This window comes from Aspergillus ibericus (genome assembly GCF_003184845.1).
Source record: "Aspergillus ibericus CBS 121593 unplaced genomic scaffold BO80scaffold_18, whole genome shotgun sequence".
Classification (NCBI taxonomy): domain Eukaryota; kingdom Fungi; phylum Ascomycota; class Eurotiomycetes; order Eurotiales; family Aspergillaceae; genus Aspergillus; species Aspergillus ibericus.
In genome coordinates, this window is record NW_020292116.1 from 222,456 (window position 1) to 245,203 (window position 22,748).

The 22,748-nt window shown below is 50.5% G+C and overlaps 8 protein-coding genes across 8 annotated transcripts; 3 read left to right on the forward strand and 5 right to left on the reverse strand.

Annotated features, from left to right (window-relative positions):
- Window positions 1-324: 324 nt before the first annotated feature.
- BO80DRAFT_424825 (putative ATP citrate lyase, subunit 1) lies at window positions 325-3,078 on the reverse strand. The gene is made up of 6 exons (XM_025719378.1): window positions 2,850-3,078; window positions 2,593-2,746; window positions 2,423-2,539; window positions 2,180-2,369; window positions 1,031-2,126; window positions 325-973 (listed from the first exon to the last, which is right to left on the reverse strand). The coding sequence occupies exons 2-6, from the start codon at window positions 2,730-2,732 to the stop codon at window positions 546-548; spliced, it is 1,971 nt and encodes a 656-aa protein (XP_025575586.1). The 5' UTR covers window positions 2,733-2,746; window positions 2,850-3,078; the 3' UTR covers window positions 325-545.
- Window positions 3,079-4,812: 1,734 nt separating this feature from the next.
- aclA (putative ATP citrate lyase subunit (Acl)) lies at window positions 4,813-6,700 on the forward strand. Its single transcript, XM_025716831.1, has 2 exons — window positions 4,813-5,390; window positions 5,454-6,700. Exons 1-2 carry the CDS (start codon window positions 4,950-4,952, stop codon window positions 6,468-6,470), a joined length of 1,458 nt encoding a protein of 485 aa, XP_025575587.1. The 5' UTR covers window positions 4,813-4,949; the 3' UTR covers window positions 6,471-6,700.
- A 2,314-nt stretch (window positions 6,701-9,014) lies between these two features.
- Window positions 9,015-11,636, reverse strand: BO80DRAFT_406265 (Cpn10-domain-containing protein). Its single transcript, XM_025717747.1, has 7 exons — window positions 11,266-11,636; window positions 11,162-11,214; window positions 10,349-11,110; window positions 9,929-9,962; window positions 9,400-9,624; window positions 9,222-9,280; window positions 9,015-9,168 (listed from the first exon to the last, which is right to left on the reverse strand). Exons 1-7 carry the CDS (start codon window positions 11,410-11,412, stop codon window positions 9,144-9,146), a joined length of 1,305 nt encoding a protein of 434 aa, XP_025575588.1. The 5' UTR covers window positions 11,413-11,636; the 3' UTR covers window positions 9,015-9,143.
- A 131-nt stretch (window positions 11,637-11,767) lies between these two features.
- Window positions 11,768-13,099, forward strand: BO80DRAFT_381258 (FAM50/XAP5 family protein). Its single transcript, XM_025716832.1, has 3 exons — window positions 11,768-12,032; window positions 12,090-12,657; window positions 12,710-13,099. Exons 1-3 carry the CDS (start codon window positions 11,791-11,793, stop codon window positions 13,022-13,024), a joined length of 1,125 nt encoding a protein of 374 aa, XP_025575589.1. The 5' UTR covers window positions 11,768-11,790; the 3' UTR covers window positions 13,025-13,099.
- Window positions 13,100-13,237: 138 nt separating this feature from the next.
- BO80DRAFT_473996 (uncharacterized protein) lies at window positions 13,238-14,628 on the forward strand. The gene is made up of 5 exons (XM_025723178.1): window positions 13,238-13,372; window positions 13,444-13,680; window positions 13,731-13,852; window positions 13,903-14,316; window positions 14,367-14,628. Exons 1-5 carry the CDS (start codon window positions 13,296-13,298, stop codon window positions 14,621-14,623), a joined length of 1,107 nt encoding a protein of 368 aa, XP_025575590.1. The 5' UTR covers window positions 13,238-13,295; the 3' UTR covers window positions 14,624-14,628.
- Window positions 14,629-15,568: 940 nt separating this feature from the next.
- BO80DRAFT_474001 (uncharacterized protein) lies at window positions 15,569-17,907 on the reverse strand (the record flags this gene model as incomplete). Its single annotated transcript, XM_025723179.1, has 2 exons — window positions 15,569-17,206; window positions 17,272-17,907. The coding sequence occupies 2 exons, from the start codon at window positions 17,905-17,907 to the stop codon at window positions 15,569-15,571; spliced, it is 2,274 nt and encodes a 757-aa protein (XP_025575591.1).
- Window positions 17,908-18,070: 163 nt separating this feature from the next.
- BO80DRAFT_406273 (TauD/TfdA dioxygenase family protein) lies at window positions 18,071-19,893 on the reverse strand. The gene is made up of 4 exons (XM_025717748.1): window positions 19,125-19,893; window positions 18,943-19,062; window positions 18,453-18,893; window positions 18,071-18,398 (listed from the first exon to the last, which is right to left on the reverse strand). The coding sequence occupies exons 1-4, from the start codon at window positions 19,572-19,574 to the stop codon at window positions 18,219-18,221; spliced, it is 1,191 nt and encodes a 396-aa protein (XP_025575592.1). The 5' UTR covers window positions 19,575-19,893; the 3' UTR covers window positions 18,071-18,218.
- A 779-nt stretch (window positions 19,894-20,672) lies between these two features.
- Window positions 20,673-22,563, reverse strand: BO80DRAFT_464534 (nucleoporin FG repeat-containing protein). The gene is made up of 3 exons (XM_025722659.1): window positions 22,369-22,563; window positions 21,775-22,206; window positions 20,673-21,720 (listed from the first exon to the last, which is right to left on the reverse strand). The coding sequence occupies exons 1-3, from the start codon at window positions 22,437-22,439 to the stop codon at window positions 20,781-20,783; spliced, it is 1,443 nt and encodes a 480-aa protein (XP_025575593.1). The 5' UTR covers window positions 22,440-22,563; the 3' UTR covers window positions 20,673-20,780.
- Between the last annotated feature and the right edge of the window lie 185 nt (window positions 22,564-22,748).

The window sequence follows — 22,748 nt, forward strand, 5'->3', positions numbered from 1 at the left end:
TCAATTTCTGAATCAGATAAACGCGATATAATCGGGGGTTTATCGATTGACGGTTTTCATGCGTGGAGTAGTTAGCAGTTGGAACGTTGCGGAAGATTTGACATCGATTGATTGACAATATCAGTGAGCTCCGGACGGATTGGCGATGGGCCCGGTTTTCTGCCAACCATGTGGGCCTGGGCGTATCCCGCCGCCGCCTTTGCAGCACTAAGGACCGCGGAATAATTCCCGCAATAATTTGTGCAATATTGACTGCAACTACAAACAGGTCTGGTGAACTTCTACAGTTTACTCTACAATTGCCTACAGGTCTGGATCTGCACGTTTACTTAATCGTTGCGTGATATTCATCAACCTTAACAGCGAGTCATGCCACATGTGCCACTACAGATTGTAAGTTGTAATAGATGGGATATGAAGTGAACCAAACCGATGCAGAAAGAAATAAGCGGCAAAAACAAGCCATCAGAACTCCGACGTCAACAATGACGGATTTTATGACTAATCCATGAGATGTATGTGTATTAAGGGAGACAGGTAGAAAATTAGACGCTGACCTCAACACGGCCCTCGGAGCCACCCTTCTGGAGGGCGGGGAGCAGGTAGGTGATGTCATCCCAAGGGTGTCTGTACAGACCAGTGCGCAGTCTCTTCTGGTCGAGGTAGTGGGCAATGAGACCAATGCTACGACCCAGGACGAAGAGACCGTTGAGGACACCCATCTTCATGTAGTCCTCCACCTCCTCAGAGGAGAAAGCACCGCAGTTGCGCATCAGGTCAACGAAGCAAACGGCAACACAACCATCAACGTTGAGGATCAGGTTGTCCTTCTTGGAGGTGGTGACGGTCTCGACAGCGATGGCGTAGTCGAGAAGCTTGGTGCTAGGGAAGTTCTTCTTGGCGAACTCCTTGACGAGCTCGACACGAAGATCGGGGTTGTTGCGGGACTTGACACGGTGACCGATACCAGGGACTATTTATAATTAGTGATGTGTTCACGATATCATAGCAGCAAGATGAGACCACTTACTCAGCTTGTTCTCCTTGCGCATGGTGTCAACGAAGTCACGGGGGCTCATGCCCTTGTCGAAGGCCTTGGTGAACTCCTCAGCAGCGCCGTCCAGGGCACCACCGAAACGAGAACCAATGGTCAGGAGACCAGAGACCAGGGCACTGATGAGGTCCTTGCCGGCACGGGTGGTGATGATGGTGTTCATGGCACCAGACACGGCAGGACCGTGGTCAGCAGTAAGCATGAGGACCATCTCCAAGAACTTGCTGGCGTAGCTAGGAAGGCGGCGACGGAACCACAGAAGAGACATGACACCACCGATACCGATGTCCTCACGGAAGACATCAGAGATGGGCATACCAGCGTACAGCAGCTCCTGGCCACGGTCGTCGGAGATGGTGGAGATGAAAGCAGCGGGCTTACGGACGAGACCCAGCTCCTGAGCCCAGGAGTAGTCAATGGGGATCTTGGGGACAACAGGCTCAGGCTGGGGCTTGACAATGCCCTTCTTGACCTGGTCCTGGTAGACCTCCGCGAGGGTCTGGGGAAGGTCCTCGAAGGTCTCGGGAACGTAGATACCGGCCTCCCTCATGGCCTTGTTCTTGGCAACGGCAGTCTCCAGGTCGGAGTTGGCCGAGGCACCCGCGTGACCGAACTGAACCTCAGTCTTGAACATGCTGGCGCAGGTACCGATAGCCCAGGCGACAATGGGCTTGGTGATGGTGCCGTTCTTGACGGCCTCAATGACGCGGTACTCCTCAACACCACCGACCTCACCAAGCAGAACCAGAATCTTGCACTCGGGCTCGTTCTGGTAGCGGAGGAGGTGGTCGATGAAGGTAGTACCGGGGTAACGGTCACCACCGATGGCGACACCCTCGTAAACACCGTCGGTGTTCTGAGAGATGATGTTGTTCAATTCGTTGGACATACCGCCGGACTTGGAGACGTAACCGACGGAACCACGGCGGTAGAGCTTGGAGGCAACGATGTTGTCCATCATACCACCAGTGTTACCGATCTTGAACGCACCGGGCTTGATACCACCGACGGTAGCAGGACCAATGATGGTGATGCCCTTCTCCTTGGCAGTGACCAAGATCTCACGTGCGCGCTGTGCTGTTGTTAGCAAAATACACCATTTGTTGTCTTCATGTTGGAACGTACTCTCTCGGGGACACCCTCAGCAATAATAGCAATGCTCTTGATCTGGGGGCAGTTCATCAGCTCCATGGTGGAGCTGTACACGGAACGGGAAGAGGCAAAGTTGACAACAGTGTCAACGTCAGGGTGCTTGGCCATGGCCTTGGAGACATCCTGGTAGACAGGGAGCAGGGTCTCGCTGGTGCCCCAGTACCTGTAGATGCATCAATATCTCATTCCACGGACACGGAGCCGGGGTTGTCATACATCTTGCTCACGAACTGGCCACCGAAGGTGTAGATGATACCGGCGACGGAAGGAGTGGAACGCTTGCAGATGAAGTCGAAGTCAAGCATACCCTGAACAGCCCGGGGCTGCATACCGCTGTGATCATGGTCAATTAGAGCAATTGACCACCGCCAACAACCGCCACTTACTATACGAAGCATCTCGTCTTGTTGTGGAAAAGGGCGTTGCTGAGGGGAGTGAGCACACGGCTGGGGGGGTCGAAACGGGTGATGTTGTCGTTGGCGGAAGCGCCGCTGGCGGTGTTGACCAAAGGAGCAGAGGTAGGCATGATTGCTGAGTACTCTGTATAGCCAGTAAATGTCAGTCGGCAATCAACAAAGCGTAACGAATCCGTGGAATTCAAAAGGCATCGGCCGTGCTAGTATAATATCACCAGCCCACATACCTGTCAACAGAGTTGAGGATAGGAGGATTAAAGGAGGAAGAGGGTATTATTAGGTAGGTATGGAGATATAGATAAAGTGAGGTGGTGACAAGCCGCTCCTAAGACTGCGACCTGAGCACAAGGGAAGTGGGAGGATGGGAGAGGGACAAGAGGAAAGGGAGCTGGAAGGGATGCAACCAGATGGAGAAATGGGAGTTGGAGAGGAAGATGGAGTGGACTGATGGGAAGAGGCGGGAGATGAGAGAAAAACAAGATGTAAGATAAAAAGAAAATGGAAACGGAAAAAAAAGTAGCTAAAGGAGGGGACGATATCGGGAGCTTGATGGGGGGGTAGAAAATTATGGGGCCAAGGGAGAAGGCACATACATACAGCATTACAGCTGGTATGGGCGTATGAATGGGGACGTATCGGTCATACCATACAGTACCTTGAACTGGGCGCAAGCCCGAATCTTGGTCCGAAACCCAGTTGGGGAATTACGAAGATGGATCGCTAGAACGGTGCCGAATCACTATTGGAAACTCATATCCACTAGCACCGCACGCAGAGGAGCCGAGTTGTCTGATAGAGATGGATTGTTACGGAGTCCGGAGTCCGGAGTATATCAGCGAAGAAGGTCGGTTTTGAGAGAACTCCCCAATGCCCAACAAACTCCGTGGGACGATTGACCGAAAGATAGGGAGAACACTGTCAGCTTCGGCTCATCGGTCGACCAGATTGTAAGGCCATTATCGGAGAATGTAGTGTTTCGAATCCAAAGAGAAAATGGACCGTCGAGGACTCAGCATGACCACGGTACTCCGTATTACGGACATCCAGAAGGATAGAACCGGAGGTGGGCTGGTGGCCTGGTTGGGGCTACGCAGTGGATCCCACATCCGTCGTCTGGATCAGCAAACTGGAGGTCCCAATTGCAGCCAGGGACTGGGTCGATGCGTATGCACGAGGCCCGTAACTCCCAGGATGCTTTGTGGTCGCTCACCGAAAGATCAAACAGCGGTATACTATGCTTCTGGAATCATACCGGGAGGTACATCTCATTACGCAATCTAGTGCTTACCACCCCGAATGTACGGAGTACTACTGCTGTAAGAATGGCACCGGTAGCAGCAGTACCTGAATTCCGTACGACGATGTCCGACTCCGTAGTCCGTACGTCTTTTGGCGGTGGTCAATCCCGTAGTATGGGGAAGCAAGCTGGGGAAAGAAAACCCCCCATTACATCATCGGGCAGGAGACAACAAGTCTATCCAGCTGGCACTTTTGCTGCAGCAGTACCTAGTAGAATTGACACGAATCCTGGTTGCGGACAACTCGGGCTGGGGGGCGTCAACAAAATGAACACGTACCCAACAAAAAGACGCAAGAGCGTCGGGGGAAGCCGTCCGTAGGCTGCAATTCTTCATCCCAGGGGGCTTCAGTATTGAGGCTACAGCGTAGGGCAGATACTGCGAGTCAAATACTCACGAGAGGGCTCCCGAGGATCCCCAACGCCGCCAATCCCGGCTGACAGGCTGGGTCTTGGGCCGACCCGCTTTTTCTTACGGCGGCTCCACCGAATCTCAACAAAGTCCTCCAGCTGCAGCATGGCGCCGCTAAGCCCCTTGTATTGCCCGAGCTCGGCCCTGATCGTGCGCCGTATCAAGCGGTTTTTGGGCGTTTTTTGGCGGCTTCAGATGATCATTCCATTCCCTCCTCCTCTTCGGACCCCAAAAAATTTCCTTACTCGTCCCCCTCCGTCCTCCTTTCATCGGCCGCTGCATATCATCCCCGACTAATCGGCGCGCTCCTCGAACTCCGTTTGGGACTTTTTTTTCCTCCCGCTTTGTTTCTTCTCTTCCTCTTTCCCCCCCTCCTTCCCACTCCATTTCATCTTGCTCCCCTCTTGGTTGGTGATTTCTACCAGACCACAAAAAACGACCACCTTTGATCTCTCCCTCTCTCTCTCCCTCCATCTTTCTTCCTCCAGGTATACACTCTTGCCCATCCGGGGTTCACTTCCCATATACACCCGCCCTCGTCCTCCATCCATTGCTCTTTCGCTCCTCTTACACCTCTTAGTATAATCCTACCCCTCTTCTCCCACCTATACGATCATCATGTCCGCCAAGTCGATTCTCGAGGCTGATGGCAAGGCCATCCTCAACTACCACCTCACCCGTGCCCCCGTTATCAAGCCTACTCCTCTTCCTCCGTCCTCCACGCACAACCCTCCTCCTAAGCTCGCCTCCCTCCACTTCCCCGAAGACATCGCCGTCAAGGATGTCCTCGACCAGGCTGAGGTGCTCTACCCTTGGCTGTTGACCCCCGGATCCAAGTTCGTGGCCAAGCCCGACCAATTGATCAAGAGACGTGGAAAGAGTGGCCTGCTGGCCCTGAACAAGACCTGGGCTGAGGCCAGGGAATGGATCGAGGCTCGTGCTGCCAAGGACGTTCAGGTTGAGACCGTCACCGGTGTTCTCCGTCAGTTCCTGGTTGAGCCTTTCGTGCCTCACCCCCAGGAGACTGAGTACTACATCAACATCCACTCCGTGCGTGAGGTAAGTAGCCCGTGTGATGGGCATCTTCCGTGCTGCGGGGTTCAATGCTAACAGGCTACCTAGGGTGACTGGATCCTTTTCACCCACGAGGGTGGTGTCGATGTTGGTGATGTTGACGCCAAGGCTGAGAAGCTTCTGATTCCCGTCAACCTGAAGAACTACCCCTCCAACGAGGAGATTGCTTCTACTCTCTTGAGCAAGGTGCCCAAGGGTGTCCACAACGTCCTGGTTGACTTCATCTCCCGCCTCTACGCTGTCTACGTCGACTGCCAGTTCACCTACCTCGAGATCAACCCTCTCGTTGTCATCCCCAACGCTGATGCCACCTCGGCTGACGTTCACTTCCTTGATCTGGCTGCCAAGCTGGACCAGACTGCTGAGTTCGAGTGTGGTACCAAGTGGGCCATTGCCCGCAGCCCCGCCAACCTGGGCATGCCCGTCCTTCCCCAGAGCGAGAAGGTCAACATTGATGCTGGCCCGCCCATGGAGTTCCCCGCTCCTTTCGGCCGTGAGCTGAGCAAGGAGGAGAAGTTCATCTCCGAGATGGATGCCAAGACCGGTGCTTCCCTCAAGCTCACCGTCCTCAACGCCAACGGCCGTGTCTGGACCCTTGTTGCCGGTGGTGGTGCCTCCGTCGTGTACGCTGATGCCATTGCCTCCGCTGGCTTCGTCAGCGAGCTCGCCAACTACGGTGAGTACTCCGGTGCTCCCACCGAGACCCAGACCTTCAACTACGCCCGCACCATTCTCGACCTGATGCTGCGTGCTCCTACCCACCCCGACGGCAAGGTCCTCTTCATCGGTGGTGGTATTGCCAACTTCACCAACGTTGCCTCCACCTTCAAGGGTGTCATCCGCGCCCTGCGTGAGGTCGCCCCCGTCCTCAACGAGCACAAGGTCCAGATCTGGGTTCGTCGTGCTGGTCCCAACTACCAGGAAGGTCTTAAGAACATCAAGGCTGTTGGTGAGGAGCTTGGTCTCAACATGCACGTCTACGGCCCTGAGATGCACGTCAGTGGTATCGTCCCTCTTGCCCTTCTGGGCAAGAAGACCGACATCAAGGAGTTCGGTACTGCGTAGAAAAGGACACAGTTTCTCTGGTTTCTAATTAATTTAATCTTCTATGAGAATTTTTTTCTTCTCAATGCATGGCATGATATGGTTGTTTACGCTATCTTGTTATTTTTATTGACGGTACAACGGTTTGCCCAGCTTTACACTGCAGGGCAAGTGGAAGAGGGGAGACTCGTTCTGGAGTTGATGCTGCTTAGACTTGAGATAGTCGTTAATAGAACGATATGATCTATGACTGTCAGTTAGCCCAGTAAATGTATCAACATGAAGCCTACATGAAGAACTACGGATCATGAATTCCTAGCCTGTTCGCATCTCTACGCGCAGCAGTGGATATTTTCACACCTAACAGAGAACCCAGGGATCCAACCTAATCAATCAGTCCAGCACAAAAGTAGCCACACCACACGTGGACAGACACATAAGACATATCAGATAAGGCAAGGCACACAACACCCACACAGACACACAAACGCAGGTCCCAAATACATCCAGCAAGCGAACATCCACACACCCACATCAAGTACTACACTTACATGTATAATTGTATATATGTATGTAAGACCCATACATACAATACGTAACACCCTGACAGAAGTCCAAATAAGCTACAACCTAATCTCGCCCCATCGATCCACAAGGCGGCAAGGAAAGATAAGAAATTTAATAATAAACGGTCAGATCCAGATAAGGTGTGTCTGTTCGCGTGGGCACTAAAAAAAAACCCCTGGGAGAGAAAAGTGGCAGGGAAGAGAGGTGTTGGGGGGGGGCTTCCGTACGTCCGAGACGGGACGCGGATGGATGGAACTTGAACATCATTTGGACGGGACGGGCCTTTGCGTGATGGGGGCGGCGGGGGGGAAAGGTGAGATTTAGGTGTAGGGTCGATCCGGAAGATCCCTTTTTGTTTTAGAGTGAGGGGGAGAGGGGGTGGAATTGAGATTAGATCTGGATCTTATCTTGGACTGGGTTTGTTTTTCATTCTTGATTTGGAGGGGTTGGTTTGGGTGTTGGTGTTTGGTGGTGGGTGGTTTTTTGTGATATTGGTGTATCTAGCCGAGGTTTATGTCTCACGGGTATTGGTGCGTTGGGCATGTAGACACTGATTCAGGGCTGTGATGATTGTCTTTATTGTGAATAGGTTGTTTGAAGGGTCGTCAGTGTTCTTCGTTCTTTGACTCATGCTAGGCAAGATTCCATTGGCATGGTGGTTTTAGATGTCGCGTCTAAAAGACCCGTGGTCACGGCGGGTATACGGAGACGCGTCTAGTTTATATATCGTCGCTGGACAGAACTTGGCTACTGAAGTCCAAAGAACCCTGAAAATTGAACCTCACACATACTGGGGAGATACTCTTTATACAATCATAGTACTCCCTTCCAGTTTTCTGTTAACAACCAAGGAACAAAAGTGCACGTAATCCCTTCAAATTGATATACACAAGTGAACGCCCTCCCAATATCACAGATGCCATGCCGCTTTTATCCATTTGGCCGCTACATGCGGAGTACTGTAGATCCATACCTAAGAATAGTCTGCTCCCTTCACACCGCACACAGAATCTCCGTTTCATATTAATCTTCTCCCATTGGCTCAATGCTATGCGTCAGGTCCACATCAAATCCAAGATGCCAAGTGCTCAATAACCACCGTTTCCCATTTATCGTGGAAGTCTTCCCTTCTCACATCACAAATGATATTATCTCAATTAAGCGCGTTTTTTTGATATTTTATCAAGGAGCATGTGATTTTTGTGGAGTTGACTTACTCCACGTATAGTATTCCACCGAATCTCGCTCTGTGAAGTACTGTCGATTGAGGAGAATGCGAGGTCTTTGAATCCGACAGTGGCCGGAATATTGAACTTTTCGATTGGAAGTGGTCGTTGTCTTGTTTCCTTTTTTTTTTTTTTTGCATCGGCCAACACATCTTTCTAGCCATGAATGTTTAATTTGTAGAAGACAACCTTACATTTTACCAGCATGAGGAGGGCTACTCGCATGATGTACCGTCTTCAGCATCCGTATCGAAAGGTTTATGAGTCTTGGGCATATTTTGATAGTAAGGAGCATAGCGGACGAAGTAGAGTTGCTATGAAATTGTCCATTCGGGCTGTAGTCCCCCAGGCGGCCCTATAAGCAGATTCATAGTCCAATCTAGGACTTTCCCGGAGGAATTTCATTGATGTTCATAGCCATAAAGGGAGGTTCTTCGATACATCGTGATCGATTGCACCCGAAGCGGGACCAAGCTGCCCTTGCTCCTCGTATTTGAGAATGAATAGAAACAGCGTGCTCACAGTCATCTGTCTCATGTGATTGACCAGATACAAAAATCGGAATGGAGAAGTAAGAGAGGAGATTATATCTGATTACTTGCCCTCATCACGCCAGACAACGCAGACATGATGATTGCTATGTTTAAAAGTACATCGTGTGGTATGTAAACAGTCATTTCACGCTTTCGATAATAAATGCAAGACAAAACGTTAGCCCAAGACTATAAGGAGGGACAGTCCATCCCTCCTGATACCTCTTTGGTGATTTTTTGATTATAGATTTCCCCGGGAGTTGTATGGTTGAAGCTCATGATTTTGCGTAGGAGGTATAATACAAGTGATTCGGCTTAACCCGTGAACAGAAAGACAACGGAGCTGAACTTCATTTCACTAGTCCAATTTACTCGTTGATCTTGGCAAGGAGCCTGACAGAATATGTTAGTATACTTAGTGTAAGACGAAGCAAAGGTGTACATACTCATGGTCGCGGAAGAGAGTGAACTCCTCCTCACCGACCTTGACGGCGCTGCCACCGAACTAAATCATGATACCCGTCAGCACATGTTTCCAGTAGTAGCATATCCATCCATATCACAAGCCAAGGTGCTTCGTTCGTTGCATCGGATGATCGCGGATCGAGAGCAATCGCAACGTACCTGAGGGATCAAGACACGGTCACCGGGGGCGACGCTCATGGGGAGGCGCTGGCCGTTCTTGTCGAAGATACCGGGGCCGACAGCCAGGACCTTGGCCTCGTTCTGCTCCTTGACGCTGCTCTCGGGCAGGAAAATACCGGAGGCAGTCTTGGCCTCGGGCTTGACGCGCTGGACCAGGACGCGGTCCAGGAGGGGAGCAAGGTTCTTGACGTTACGGAGGAAAGACTGATCGAGAAGTCAACCAATTAGCAAGGTCCCGAGATAGATTAAGCATTGGTTAGGGATGGCAATCCGGTCGGAAAGGGATGGAAGTGCGGGCGCTGATGGGCGGAAAAGTTCAATCGGAGCTCTAGAGCATCCAATATCAATTGCAATAACATACCATTGTGATGAGAGTGTGGATAGAAGTGCCGGACACGAGGAGCAGCGTAAAATACAGGCAAGAGCAAGAGAAGTTGGAAATAAGTTGGGGACGTGGAGAGCAAAAGAAGAAGAGAAAGCGGCCGGGGAAAGAAGATCTGATCTGGACTCGCGAGAAATTTCCAGAATGCCAAGACCGACAGCTTCCATCCTCTCTGCCGAGGGTATCACCATCTTCTGCGCTCTTCTTTCTCTCCCCTTCAGTCCACGTGTTGGTTCCCCCAGGTGAGCTCGTGGATTTGGCCTAGAGATGGCGGGCTTCGCTATTCTCATCCTATGTCCGAAATCTTTTCTAGTCGTCTCTCCCTACGAGCAACAATACATCGCGCTCTACTAGTAGCTCCCTTTCCCCGAGCAAACGGACCCCAGATCACCACGAGCACAATCAAGAGTAAAAGCTTTCAGCAGTTCCCCGTGCATGGTGTTCACATGGGTTCAGCTTTTAACTTGAATCAGCATCCCATATGATGCCATTGCTAAGGCATTATAACTAGAATTTGCTGCAAAGACAGGCACCACTTGGCTCTACCATCTTCTCCCGCGACCCCGACCAAAACCACCTCCATATCCCATCTGGGGCTGGCCACCACCCTGCCCACCAAATCCGGGTTGTCCTTGTTGTCCACCGCCTCCGCCGGGTTGTCCGCCCATCATGGCCTGCGCATGCTGCATAAATGCCATGGGATCCATGGACGAGGGATCTAGGCCTTGCGACATCATGCTTGTCAGCATGCCTTGCATCATCTCCTGTGACATGTCCGGCATGCCCGGCATGCCAGGCATAGGAGGGGGTGCGCTTCCTGGAGGTGCTCCCGGTCCTGGCGGGGGACCTCCGGGCATCGGCGGAAGCCCCATGGTCAAGAACGCCTGCATATCATCCAATTGTTTCTTCTGATCTCCGATCTCCTTGCGTAGCTCCTGTTGTTTCAATACATAGCTGGCCCATGTGAACTCGTCAAACCCGTAATTGAAATAATCCGTAATGTCGGAGCCTGGCCGTCTCCAAGGCTTATCGTCCTCTGGGAAATCGGTGTCCATATCGGTTGACATGATTGGCTTCCCGGTCGCTGGATGGATGGGGTTCGCATGGACATCGATATTCGACGCATGAACGGGGGGATAGGCAGAACCAGGCTTTTGAGGCGCCGCAGGCCTCACACTAACGGACACCGGTGTGGCAGCTTCGACTTTAGGGGTAGCGGTGGGTGTTATTGATTTCGATATCGCGGATGAATCTGCAGATGAGGGTCGTTGGGACTCTGCGCGTAGGCTAACGTGACGAGGATGTTGGCTGTCCTCCGTCAAACAAAGTGAACGTTTTCGATCGAGATGGCAGACTCACGCTTCTGGAGGGGGGGCATCGGCTGGCGCTTCTGTGATGATATTAAAGTCATCCTACGGAAGAATTAGAAATCGTGGCAAGATAAGATCTTCAGAGGCGCATACCTCATCTTCTTCTACCTCGACTTCCTCCTCTTCGCCATCGTCCTGAAGTCTGGAATCTGTTGCGGGATGAGATCCATTCTGATGCTGGTTTACCGGTACCGCATCGGCAGGGTCGTAGAAATCGTCGTCTTCGTCGTCCGTCATCATGTTTGCGTTTGCGACTGAGTTGAGGGAAACGAATGGGAAATAGACGGAGATGCGATTCTGTTTACGGCGACCCTGCGGAGATCGTCGGGTTTGGTCTGTTTGTTCTTGTGCTCGTCGTTTGATGCTGGTACGTCGCGGTGTTGGAATTGGACTTATCGACTCTGTAGAAGGGCGTATATTAGGATACCACACACTATGAACGCAGAATAATCAATTTTGATTCTAGATCTATGATTATGTGCAGGCCTTGTAGGTTGGCGTGTTCCCGATCCGGAAACCCCGAAGATCACGTGTCAGTACGTCAGTCGCATTCATGTGAGATTTATCGACACCCTCAGCGCCTACTCCTTATACCCTTCAAGGCTAAACTACGAGAAAATGTCACAATCCGAACAGCCGAGCCATAGCTCGACTCCCCGCTCTTTCACCAGCCAGACTGTCTCGGCAGAAGACTTGCTCAAGTCTCAGACAGTTGGTCTTGTTCATCTCTCCGACTTTCGCAAACGTCGCGCCGAGGTTCTAGAGCAGAAAGAACGCGAAGCTCATGACAAGTCACTAGGAAGGTTCACATCTGGTATTTCCAGAAGCGCAACTCCCTCTACGGGGGAAGTGACTGACGGGTGAGTTAAGGCGCACTTATACCACACCCGTACCTGAACTGATCGCAAAGCATCTAGCAACTCGACGCCACGAAGCGAGGGTCCGCCGAAGAAGAAGAAAAAGAAGCCTATCTCGAAGAGTAAACTGTCCTTTGGCGATGACGATGAGGAGGAGAACGATAGTGCCGCTGATGGAGCCGCTACGCCGCGTGACTCGAGCATCCCCCGTTCCGCCTCCAAAACCCCCATTGACGACAGTTCTGCGCCGTCGTCACGTCGCATTACCCCGAATCCAAATGCCCCACCCCCTCCGAAGGCGATGACGAAGGCTGCCTTGAAGGCAGAGGCAGAAACACGGGATGCCCTCCGCAAGAAGTTCCTTGTTATGCAGGAAGCTGTGAAGAACACCGAGATATTGATCCCCTTTATATTTTTCGATGGGACTAACATCCCAGCGGGGACTGTCAGGGTCAAGAAAGGCGACCCCGTTTGGCTGTTTTTGGATCGGTGCCGAAAGGTTGGCGCAGAATTGGGCGTCGGCGGTTCCAGCGGAGCATCAAAGGGCCGCAAAGACAACCGCCGCGAGTGGGCTCGAGTTAGCGTGGATGACCTGATGTTGGTCAAAGGGGAGATAATTGTCCCACATGTATGTGCACCGTCTCTGTTCTCTCTACGTTGCGCCTGCTCACTAGCTATAGCATTACGAGCTTTATTATTTTATCGCCAACCGGGTATCCAGTTTCTCCAGCACCGGTGGATTGCTATTTGATTATTCCAACAAACCACCGTCGGCTCCGTCAACAGACGATCCGCTAGCACGTCCGAACAATGACCAACTAGAAGGTGCTGACAAGGATCCCACATTGACCAAAGTGGTGGATAGACGATGGTATGAGCGGAACAAGCACATCTTCCCCGCTAGTCTTTGGCGGGAATACGAACCGGGGCCGGAGTTTGAAGAGAAAATGCGCACGACCAGGCGTGATGCTTCTGGGAATACGTTCTTCTTTTGATATATAGATGGGTGAGCTGAGATCTAGATGTTATATATGCACGAGATACCCAATGAAAACATATATTTCCCACCTATCTTGTGTTACTCAATCTTCGGTGCCAGGACAAGTGATAGTCTGTGAAAGTGGTTGCCTTATTTTGGGACGATACCCTCAAGGGCCGTAACTTTGCATGATATCACCCTGCACCCGACCTCTTCCATCCCCCGGACGCCAACATTCTTCAACCAAGTTTGGCATTCTGTTCGTCAACGTCTCCAGCATCATAACTATGGACTTCTATCTCCGTTGCAACTCTCTGAAATGTCGAGCTCAATTGAAAGAAAAAGCGGTCGTGACCACCTGTTCGTAAGTAAGGTCACTTCTCGCAGCTCAATGCAGTCCTTGTTCATTAAGTGAACGACTTCTGATCATCAAAGACATATCTTCTGTCTTCACTGCGCAGGGAACCTTGGCCTATCGCACCCCACAGCAAATGAGCGGACCTGTCCAGCCTGCCAGACTGTTCTCGTGAACCCCGACGACGCGGTAGCGACTGTCCTCAACCCAACCGAAGACTACAAGACCAGCGTACTTAGCGGCCTGGATCCGAATACCGTCATGGAGTGTGCGGGACGGGCCTTGCTCTTCTGGACGTATCAGACTACTCAGGAGATGTGCGTTATTGTTGTCTAAGACTACATGAATACCTACCGATGTGCTACAGTTTCTACCAAGAATTTGTCGCGAAGACGTTGACCGACAAATACACCAACCTGAACACACAGTTAGACAAGGTTATACACAACGCCAACTCCGAGATATCGGCCCTACAGGCACGAGTATCAGGTTCGTCTACTCCTAGACTTGCTAGGTGCTACTGTCTGAAAACCAAGCAGATATGCAGACAACGCAGGAACAACTTCGCAAGAAGAACCAGGAACTCGTCGATATGTATCGTGAAAAATGCAAGAAGGTCACACAAATGACCAATCTATATAACCTGCTCAAATCTCGGGCGATGAGATCTCAGATGCAGACCGCAGCAACAGATACCGTGTCGCAAGCGCTGAACTCCCTCACAGCTTCGCGAAACGATGTATCAGAATTCGCTTCTAGACCCCCAGAAGCATCGGGACCGCCTCAAACTCCTCTACCTAGGCAGTCTAACGTATATCCCGTCAACCAGGAAGGCGTAGAGCAACTGCATCGCCATCAACGTAGCGGCACTGGTAGTTCAAAAGGGGCAAAACAGAAAGCCGACAACTCTGCAATGCCACCACCCAGCCGCCCCATGGAGACTTCGAGAAAACGTATGGACTGACATCTTGAACCTGTTTGGATTACTACTAAACCTGTCTAGATGACCACCCAGCTGCAACGCCGCAACATCGGACGCGTCTCATGGGCCCATCACGTCCCTCGACTGCAAAGTCACAACTTCCACACGACAGTATAATGCTGGAGCGCTTTCAAGCTGAATCGGGGCCAATCGATGCTCTTCTAGCCGCACAAGCCTCGCTGGGTGGAAGGGACATCAGCATGCAACCTCGTGGTCAGACGCGTGACCCTACAGAGCCCCCTGGGATGAGATCCTTTTTCAACAGTACGATAATATAGTCCCCTGAAGGGTCTTGCCCTAAGGTCATAGTTGCGGGAGGAAGGAGGAACAAATACGCGTGCATCAGTACTTTTTTCTCTCAAGGTATCAGATAAATATTTTTACACTGTGAAGCTTATTGGGAGTATTTAGAATCAGACATCAGCCCTTGATTGCTCAAATTCCATTACCACTATGATCTCAACTGAATATAACTTCTCCTCACACCCTCCCTCGAAATACTTATGCAGCGAACTGAAGTACCCTCAAGAAAGCATTTGACCCCGACCGACTAGTATAATCCTTCAGCTACATCGTCCCCGCGGATCAGTAGAGTGTTTATACCTGATGTATGACCGCAATTAGGCAGCCCACTGCGTGGTCTATCCTCCCACCACAACAAAAAATCTGCCAGAGGTCTTTCCTATCATCTTCATTTACTACTACGTCCTGATCCAATAGTACTGCTCTTAGGAACGTTCTGTGCGTGCCCTGATCCGAGCACCACTGAACACCTCATATAAAATACACGAGCGCTAAAAAGAACGCCACACTCGACTGAAGAGGAATGCATCCATAGATCCCACATCTACATTCACCTATTGAATGCTCTCATTTCCTCGCTATGGAGTTTGACTTTCGTCTTAGACACTTCGATAATTTGCTACTAGGGGGGTGAATGTCTAGTATAGACTTTGGGCAATATATGGAGTACTTAGGCTATTAAGGTCACTGGAAATTGGTTCATGCTTTATTAACTGGTTATGGGTGGTGAAGGGTCTATGGCGACATTGTAGATAAGATTGACTAAGGGTAGATGTAGATGAATTCATGAAGTTAATGTGATTGATCGGTGATTACTTGTTTTTTCCGGCCGAGGTTCGATAACATGGAGGGAATAGAGTTGGAGACTTGCAATTCTATGATAAGACAAGATAAGAAATGTAGAATCACGTAACCGAACATCAGTGAATTGATTTATTGGCAAGTGCCAGAATCCAGCCAGCAATAGCATCTGGGGAAGAGGGTATCACGAGAGGGTGGACGTTGGAACTAGAGATCGAATTGCAAAACGCAGTAAAAGCAATAATACATGATAGGATGTTTTTATCGATGGTAAGCTCGGAATTTGGCAAGTTTGTAGTCGGGCCAGAACAATGAGCAACTAGCACATATAGATGTTCATGTTTCCCTGCTAGAAGAAAAACTCGTTCTCGCAGAGGAGAGTTGATGCTTTTGATATTGCTCGAGTTTCTAGGCTTATGGCCTGGAAGGAAGAGTTGCGTAGTTGCTTGCGAGTTTGTCAAGAGTATGCCCGTTGCTGGTGTAATGATAATATCGGCCTCGTCCTCGGTTTTTGCAGAACCTGTGCTTTGGGTTTGGGATCCCCGCACTTGTGTCCTGATGTCCATATCGGAATCTCTGTACACGAGCGAAGGGGGAGGCTTGATACTCTCTAAGCAGTGTATAACGCGTAGATGGCTTTTCAGAAGTGACGTTGACAAGGAGAGTATCAGGCGCACATGGGTCCCATTTTGACATCGTGGAATCCGCGTAGTTGGGTCCGAAGAGATAGATTGCGGTTGATTGTAAGAATTGTCAGGACTCAGCTGATTATTTGCTGACTCGGTATGTACAGCATTGTCGTGCCTTCTTACACCAATGTCGGGATTTATGTTTCTGGCGAAATATGGACTCTGTGCTGTTTCCTCTTGCCTGGTGGACTGCCCCCTAGTTTCCATGAATCGTGATAGAGAACCCAAACTCGTAGAGAAAGATGTTCGAGGATGTCTCGTATTGGAACACTTTGAAGAGGCCATGGTTTCTAGTCCGCTGTTTTTTTCCGAAGGGTGATCACTCTGGCTATTATCCAACTTTCGCTTTCGTGTCAGGCACTGCGATTTCAAATCATTACTCGCCTTAAGCATGCGTGGAGTTTCAGGGATGCAGGAAGTTATTGAGAGAGGCTCATCTGAGAAAGAGCATCCCAGTCGCGCCTCACAGACTGAAGCTTGGTGATCTGTTTGTGATAAGGGTCTCGGAGACTCGAGAATGTCTTGCTCCTGACAACGCGAGCTACATGCGGATGAGATTGGGGAATAGCTTGGTCTTGGAGGTGTTCGTATGACGATGGGACTCTCGTAAGGGAAGCAATCTGATGTTGCAATATCATCCATGATTTCAGTATAGGTTATCTGGGAAAGCTCACTGCTTGGACTCGTCGTAGCCAAGTTATCTTGCTTAGCGTGGAGGTGTGATCCTCTTCCACAGTCGAGACTCACGTCTGCATCGGATGTCTCATCGTTTTGGCTCTGTTCGTATGACTGATGCCTCCCGGGAGTAGCCTCAACCAATGATGGGTCATTAGCTGCTTGTTTCTGGGCTGGATGGTCATCTAGTTGTGGGAATGCTCTGAACCCAGTACAATCAGGTTTAAAGCAGTTTTCTGATGGCAAGGTTTCAATGTCTCCTGATGAAGGTATATCACGCGAATTTGAATCGATATGACTAGATAGATCCTTGTCCTCTGGAATCGACGAGGGGCTTGTGCATGAGAAGCAGTCGTCATCTAACGGGAGGAGAAACAACGAGGCCGGGTGACACTAGTTTCAAGTTCTCCATGTCAGCAAATCACTGACGAAAGTGCAAGTGGAATTTGAACACGTACCAGACTCGCATCCAGGGGTGTCTGAAACAAATTCTCAATGTCCGACAAAGGACGGATCCCATTATGCCTCACATTCTGGATAAGCAACAATGCGGCTTTGGAGCAGTATAGCTTCTCATGCATCGTGTTATTGCCAATTGTATTCGCATCGTGAACTATATTCCCCGGGGGATTGACATTGTGGTAGCTGGGAAGTTCCTCAAGTGGACGCAACGCATAGTCGGCATGAGAGTAACGGAGGGGTTCGCTCGAAAGTCTCAAGCTTGTGTCATCTTCTGAGTTGAAGACGGGAGTTTCTAGCTTTAGACCATCATAGCGATCCCACTTAGGAAGGACTCTTGCCCAGCAGTCATCGACAATGTCTGAGTTGGTGATGTGAAGCACGGAGGAAAGGAACCTGACACTTTCTTTTCTGATATCGAGTTTTTCGTGAAAAATTTGATGCTCAACTAGCTGCTGGCTATGTTCAAGTTGAACACGTATCGGGGCGAGTGTGTCTTCGGACAACTGAAGAGCATCCGGGGCGGTTTCGTAGGTTTTGTCGATAAGTTCGAGGGGATCAAGAGCAAAGTAGTCACTGGCTATACCGTGGAAGCGAACGTATTGTAGTAGAGCAGGATCACTTCTGTATGCCATTGAGAAGATAGGAGTGTCGCGTGGATCGCGAAAATGTCCTGAGGTTACTCTTGATATCAATTTTCCGAGCTCATGATGGCGAGCTAGGCACGTGTCTAATTTAAAAGAAAGTCTTTGAGTAACACTTTAAGAATTGTATGAAACCGAAAAATAAATTAACACTCGGACGCTATGTATGCTGATTGACTCTGAATTTCTGAGAGCCAGCTCTCAGGTCTTCGTCTGAGATCGCTGTATGATTGCTAAAACCCGAAACCCGCTAGCCTCAAAAATCCACAATATATCGCTAAGAAATCAGAATATAGGCCCAATCAATCGTTGTAGTTGGACTGCCGGGAGCCATCCTTGTTGACAGGGGGCAGGTTGTATAGAGCATTGAACTCTTCTTCTTGCGATTTTCCTGCCGGATCCAACACAGGGCGCTCCGCATGACAGCAAACCCGGACAGCATGACGGCGGTGAGGTGCAAATCCGTAAGAGGCCGTATGGTTCTATTGAATGATTAGTGATCCGTCACACCATTACGCAGACGACAATCTACTCACGGTTGTTCGATTGTCCCATATCGCAACATCGTTCTTGTTCCACTGAAACCGAGCATGCATCTCTTGTGTCGTCGCAATAACCTCGGTGAGATATGCGATGATAGCATCGCTCTCCGTCTTGGGAATCCCGACAATCTTAGTGACGAACCCAGGGTTGAAAAATACACTGTTCCAGCCAGTAACAGGGTTTGTTCTGATGAGAGGGTGTTCCGTGGTGACCGGCTCGCGACGGACACTCCGACCAAGTGCACGCGAATCCGAAGCCTGCATATCCGCAGAGTGTAGGGCAGTCAGGCCCTTAAGATATGTCTGCATATGGGGAGACAGTGCGTCATACGCCGCATACTGAGATGACCAAAGTGTATCACCACCACCTCCCCTTGGTGGCCCCGTCAGAACCTTGAGCGATGTGTAGGATGGAGGTTGAACCTCGTATGTGACCTGGAGTAAATTATCAGCCAAGTTCTGTCGTATCAGGGACAGGCCATACATCTGAGTGCCAGAGGAAGCTAGGCGTGAACATTGCTCGCTGGTCAGTGGAGTTATCTCCAGTATATACAACGTGGACATCTTCCAGACCCCCTTTTCTCGGGACAGATGTGGTCGCATGCTGATAGCAGATTATGTTAGGAATACTTCATAATATTAATAACAGACTGACGCCATTCATACCTTGTGTAGCTTTCCGAAATGGCGACCTAACTCTCGCTGGGCATCAATATCCAGGTCATCCTGTCCCCGGAAGAAAACAACGCCACGGACGGCTACCAAGCGAGCCAAGTCGTCCTTTTGTGCGTCACTCAACTTTGCCAGATTCACTCCATGGATCTCAGTTCCGATCTTGGGTGTATAATCGAAGACGTCTGTTGCATCCTGAAGTAGGTTCCGGAACTTAGCGTCCCCGTATAGGCCTCTGTCTTCATATGGTGTTTCCTCTAGAGGAGGCCAATGGAGATCAGGGAACGAAGGTAGGAGGTCCTGATACTGATAATTGTCGTGGCTCTGGACAACCGTTCGGCCGGGTTGGTAACCAAACTTGTTATCATGTATAGAGTCTTTCTTAACCACGGGAATATGGCCCACCGATTGGGATAGCACGGGCTCCGCTAGTGATGGCGCCATGGTACTCTGTATACCGAAGAGTGTTGACTGTATATGCTGAGTTCTGTAGATATGGTCTTGATGAGAATGTGATTAGATAGGGAAGTAATATTAACAAATATAAGGGTACTAGATAAAAGGTGAACAAGCTCTGTTTATACGAAGACAGAAGGAGTCACCTCCTCTGTGCCTTTATAATTGGGATAGGCTGACGCCATCAGGCCTCAAAATCGGGTCTGGCGGATATTGCACCATCGCTGGAGAATATCACCCAAGCGGCTGATAAAGCAGCTATCCACGGGTACCGACGGAGTCAGTTCCAGTCGATGTTTCCCGAATTGCGGGCCGCCGACGGTGTCAGCGTAGATCGCGTCATTTGAAGGCAAGGGTGTGGGGACCCTCTGGAACACTCTGGGACACTCCGCGTCAGACCAGATCCCCAGTTTATCTACGAAGATCTGGAGGCGTCACACCGCTCCCTCAAAGCATGGTGATCTACCACCAATCATACATCGCTGCAGGGTTCTAGAAGGCCGCTAGATGGATGGAAACTGGGTTGACTTCAGGTACCAAGTACGGGGAAAGATGAGAAACCCTGCAGAACAAAGAGTATGCCATGCGGATTTCGAAATATGCCTGCGTAAGGTAGGTTTGCAGCTTGAAGGATCACAGCCATCGGTACTCGACATACTAGATAGTCAGTAGCAACTACTGCTAGTATGAAGAATGTAGTTACTCCGTCGGAACCCCTGGAGTTCTGCAGCCGGGGACGGGGTGACGTTAGCCGGGCGATTAGGTGCGATCACGCCAGACTGCCGTCCTCTTGCGTTGGTGCACCGAACGGGTAGCTTGGCAATTGTTCCCCACACCGCCCCCAAGCTTATCTCACACTACGGACGGAGTACGGAGTACTCTGTATGGGTCAAAAAGTGGCGGCCGGGTGTCGAGTCTGCACACAGTACATTGGCCTTCAAATGTTATATCTACGCTTGACAAGCGATCCTGGTCTTCTGGCGTCTTCCCTCACCTTATCCGCTATGGTGTCCGCAGCTGGATTGACTCGCAGACCGGTAGAGTGTAGAAATCGATTCCACAGACAAGAAAAGCCCAAGTTGTATGGTCGTATGGTCCGCCTCTGTCAGCGGTATTAATTATGCTTCATGATGTTCAATCCATTGATATGTTATACAAGGAGTATCTGGTGCTCATGCTCAACTCGCAAAAAACTTATGACCCGGAAGGAGGGCCCAAGACCACCTCTTGGACCTGCTCGGTAACTCCTCCAAGGCGACTGGCAACTCCCAATATGCCAGCCTCGACGTCACCAAGAACAGTAGCAAGATCACTGACAATAGACTTAGGCGTTCCAGCGGCTGGGCCATCTCGGCTACGAGATGTCACAAAGTCATGAATCTGTCGTTCTAAAGTGGCCTCGACTCCGTGAAGGTGGTCTTCGATCTCCTTCAAGTTCCGCGTGTACCGTTCCAGGACCACTCCCATTTCCTCAGATCGCTGAGAGAAGTAATCGACCAGATTCACAGGCACCCCGTTAACAGAAGTAGCGGTAGCCGGATCGCTTTCAACATCGTCTGGAAGAGCTAGAGTATTTTTACGCGTCGACCTTAAAGCCTGCCCATCTGACACCTTCTGATCTTGGGACCACCATCCAGCTCCGCCAGTAGATTGGTACTGCAGAGGTAATTTCAAGGTGTCAATTGCGCGGAAAGCGACTTGAGCCTCGGCTGCGTCGCGAGATACAAGACTGCGAAGTTGATCAATATCGCCGGCATCGTTTTCGAGTGCGTGCTGCATTGTCTCCAGCTTGCCCTGAACAAATTCCACGTCATTTGGAATCGTCTCGCCCTGGCTGGCGATGGTGGGGATCATGTTCGCGACCTCGTTGCATATCTTAATCTGGTTCAAGACGAAATTATCGAATCTTTCCAGCTCTGCTTTGATCTCATCCGCGCAGCTTTCGTATTTGGTTGTGGGTAGGATATTGCTGATATCGACTTTAACTCCAGGGATAACAGTTGTAGCAGTAGTAGCAGGGGTTTGAGTCGGTTGTTGCACGGTAGTGCTCTGGTTTCCGAATAAGGATAAAGTAGGTTTCTGGGATTGTTGCTGTTGCTGCTGCTGCTGCGCGCTAGCTTGATTGGCACCGCCGCTGTAATGATCACCGTTAGACGCAAACAATGATATGGGTAAAAGTCCTACTTACAACAGGCCCCCTCCCGTTGTGGTAGAGCTTCCAAGGCCCCCAAAAAGCGGTTTAGATTGCGTTTGAGTGGCAGTAGTACCCCCCAGGTTGCCGAACAGTCCCCCGCTGGTGTTCCCGGTCTGTGTGTTGTTGGTCGTCGTACCGGCTCCTGAGAAAAGGCCGCCTGACTGTGGCTGCGAGCTCGTCGCTGTAGCGCCCCCAAACAAACCTCCACCGGCTGTAGTATTGCTCTGCTGCTGTCCCCCTAAGCCCGAAAACATATTCGAACCGGAAGGCTGGGATTGCTGTGTGGTACCACCCAGATTGCCGAATAGGCCTCCTGCCGGCTTCGCTTGAGAGGCAGTGTTTCCAAGGTTACTGAAAAGACCACCCGAGGTACTGGTAGTTGCTGGCGTAGTCGTAGTACTAGTCTGTGTATTGGTGCCGGCGCCACTGTTCATGCGATTCTGTCAGCCTCCTTCATACTCGAGCGGCTACAATCCCGGAAATGTAAAGCAAGGGAGGCCAGTCGATCAAAGCCAAGAGACACTGTAGAGACATACACCAAGGGGGGCACAATGAGACTATCAGAATGAGAGAAAGGAAACCCCTTACAATAAAGAATTGGCAGAACCGGTGTTGATGGACAGGCCGGTCGATGTCCCGGAAGGCTTTGGAGCAAACATGGTGTACTGTTGGAGTCGGCAATGGAATGAATGGTTTGGGAATAGTGACTGATTTGAACAACAGAAGGCGACAAGTTTCTTGGCTGCACCCGTTAACAGCGCCTTGTGCCAGCACAATGTCCACTGGAGCTGCGGTAAGTAGCGATCGTAAAACAACAAAGTCGATGCGATCCTCCCGGCTAGTGTTGAATGGGGAAAGATTCGCCGGACCGAGATTATTCAGCCTTATCGATAACGACTACGGACTCGAACTTGGACTTGACAGGGAACAATTGAAGAAAGATCAAGTGAGATCAACGATCCAATTAT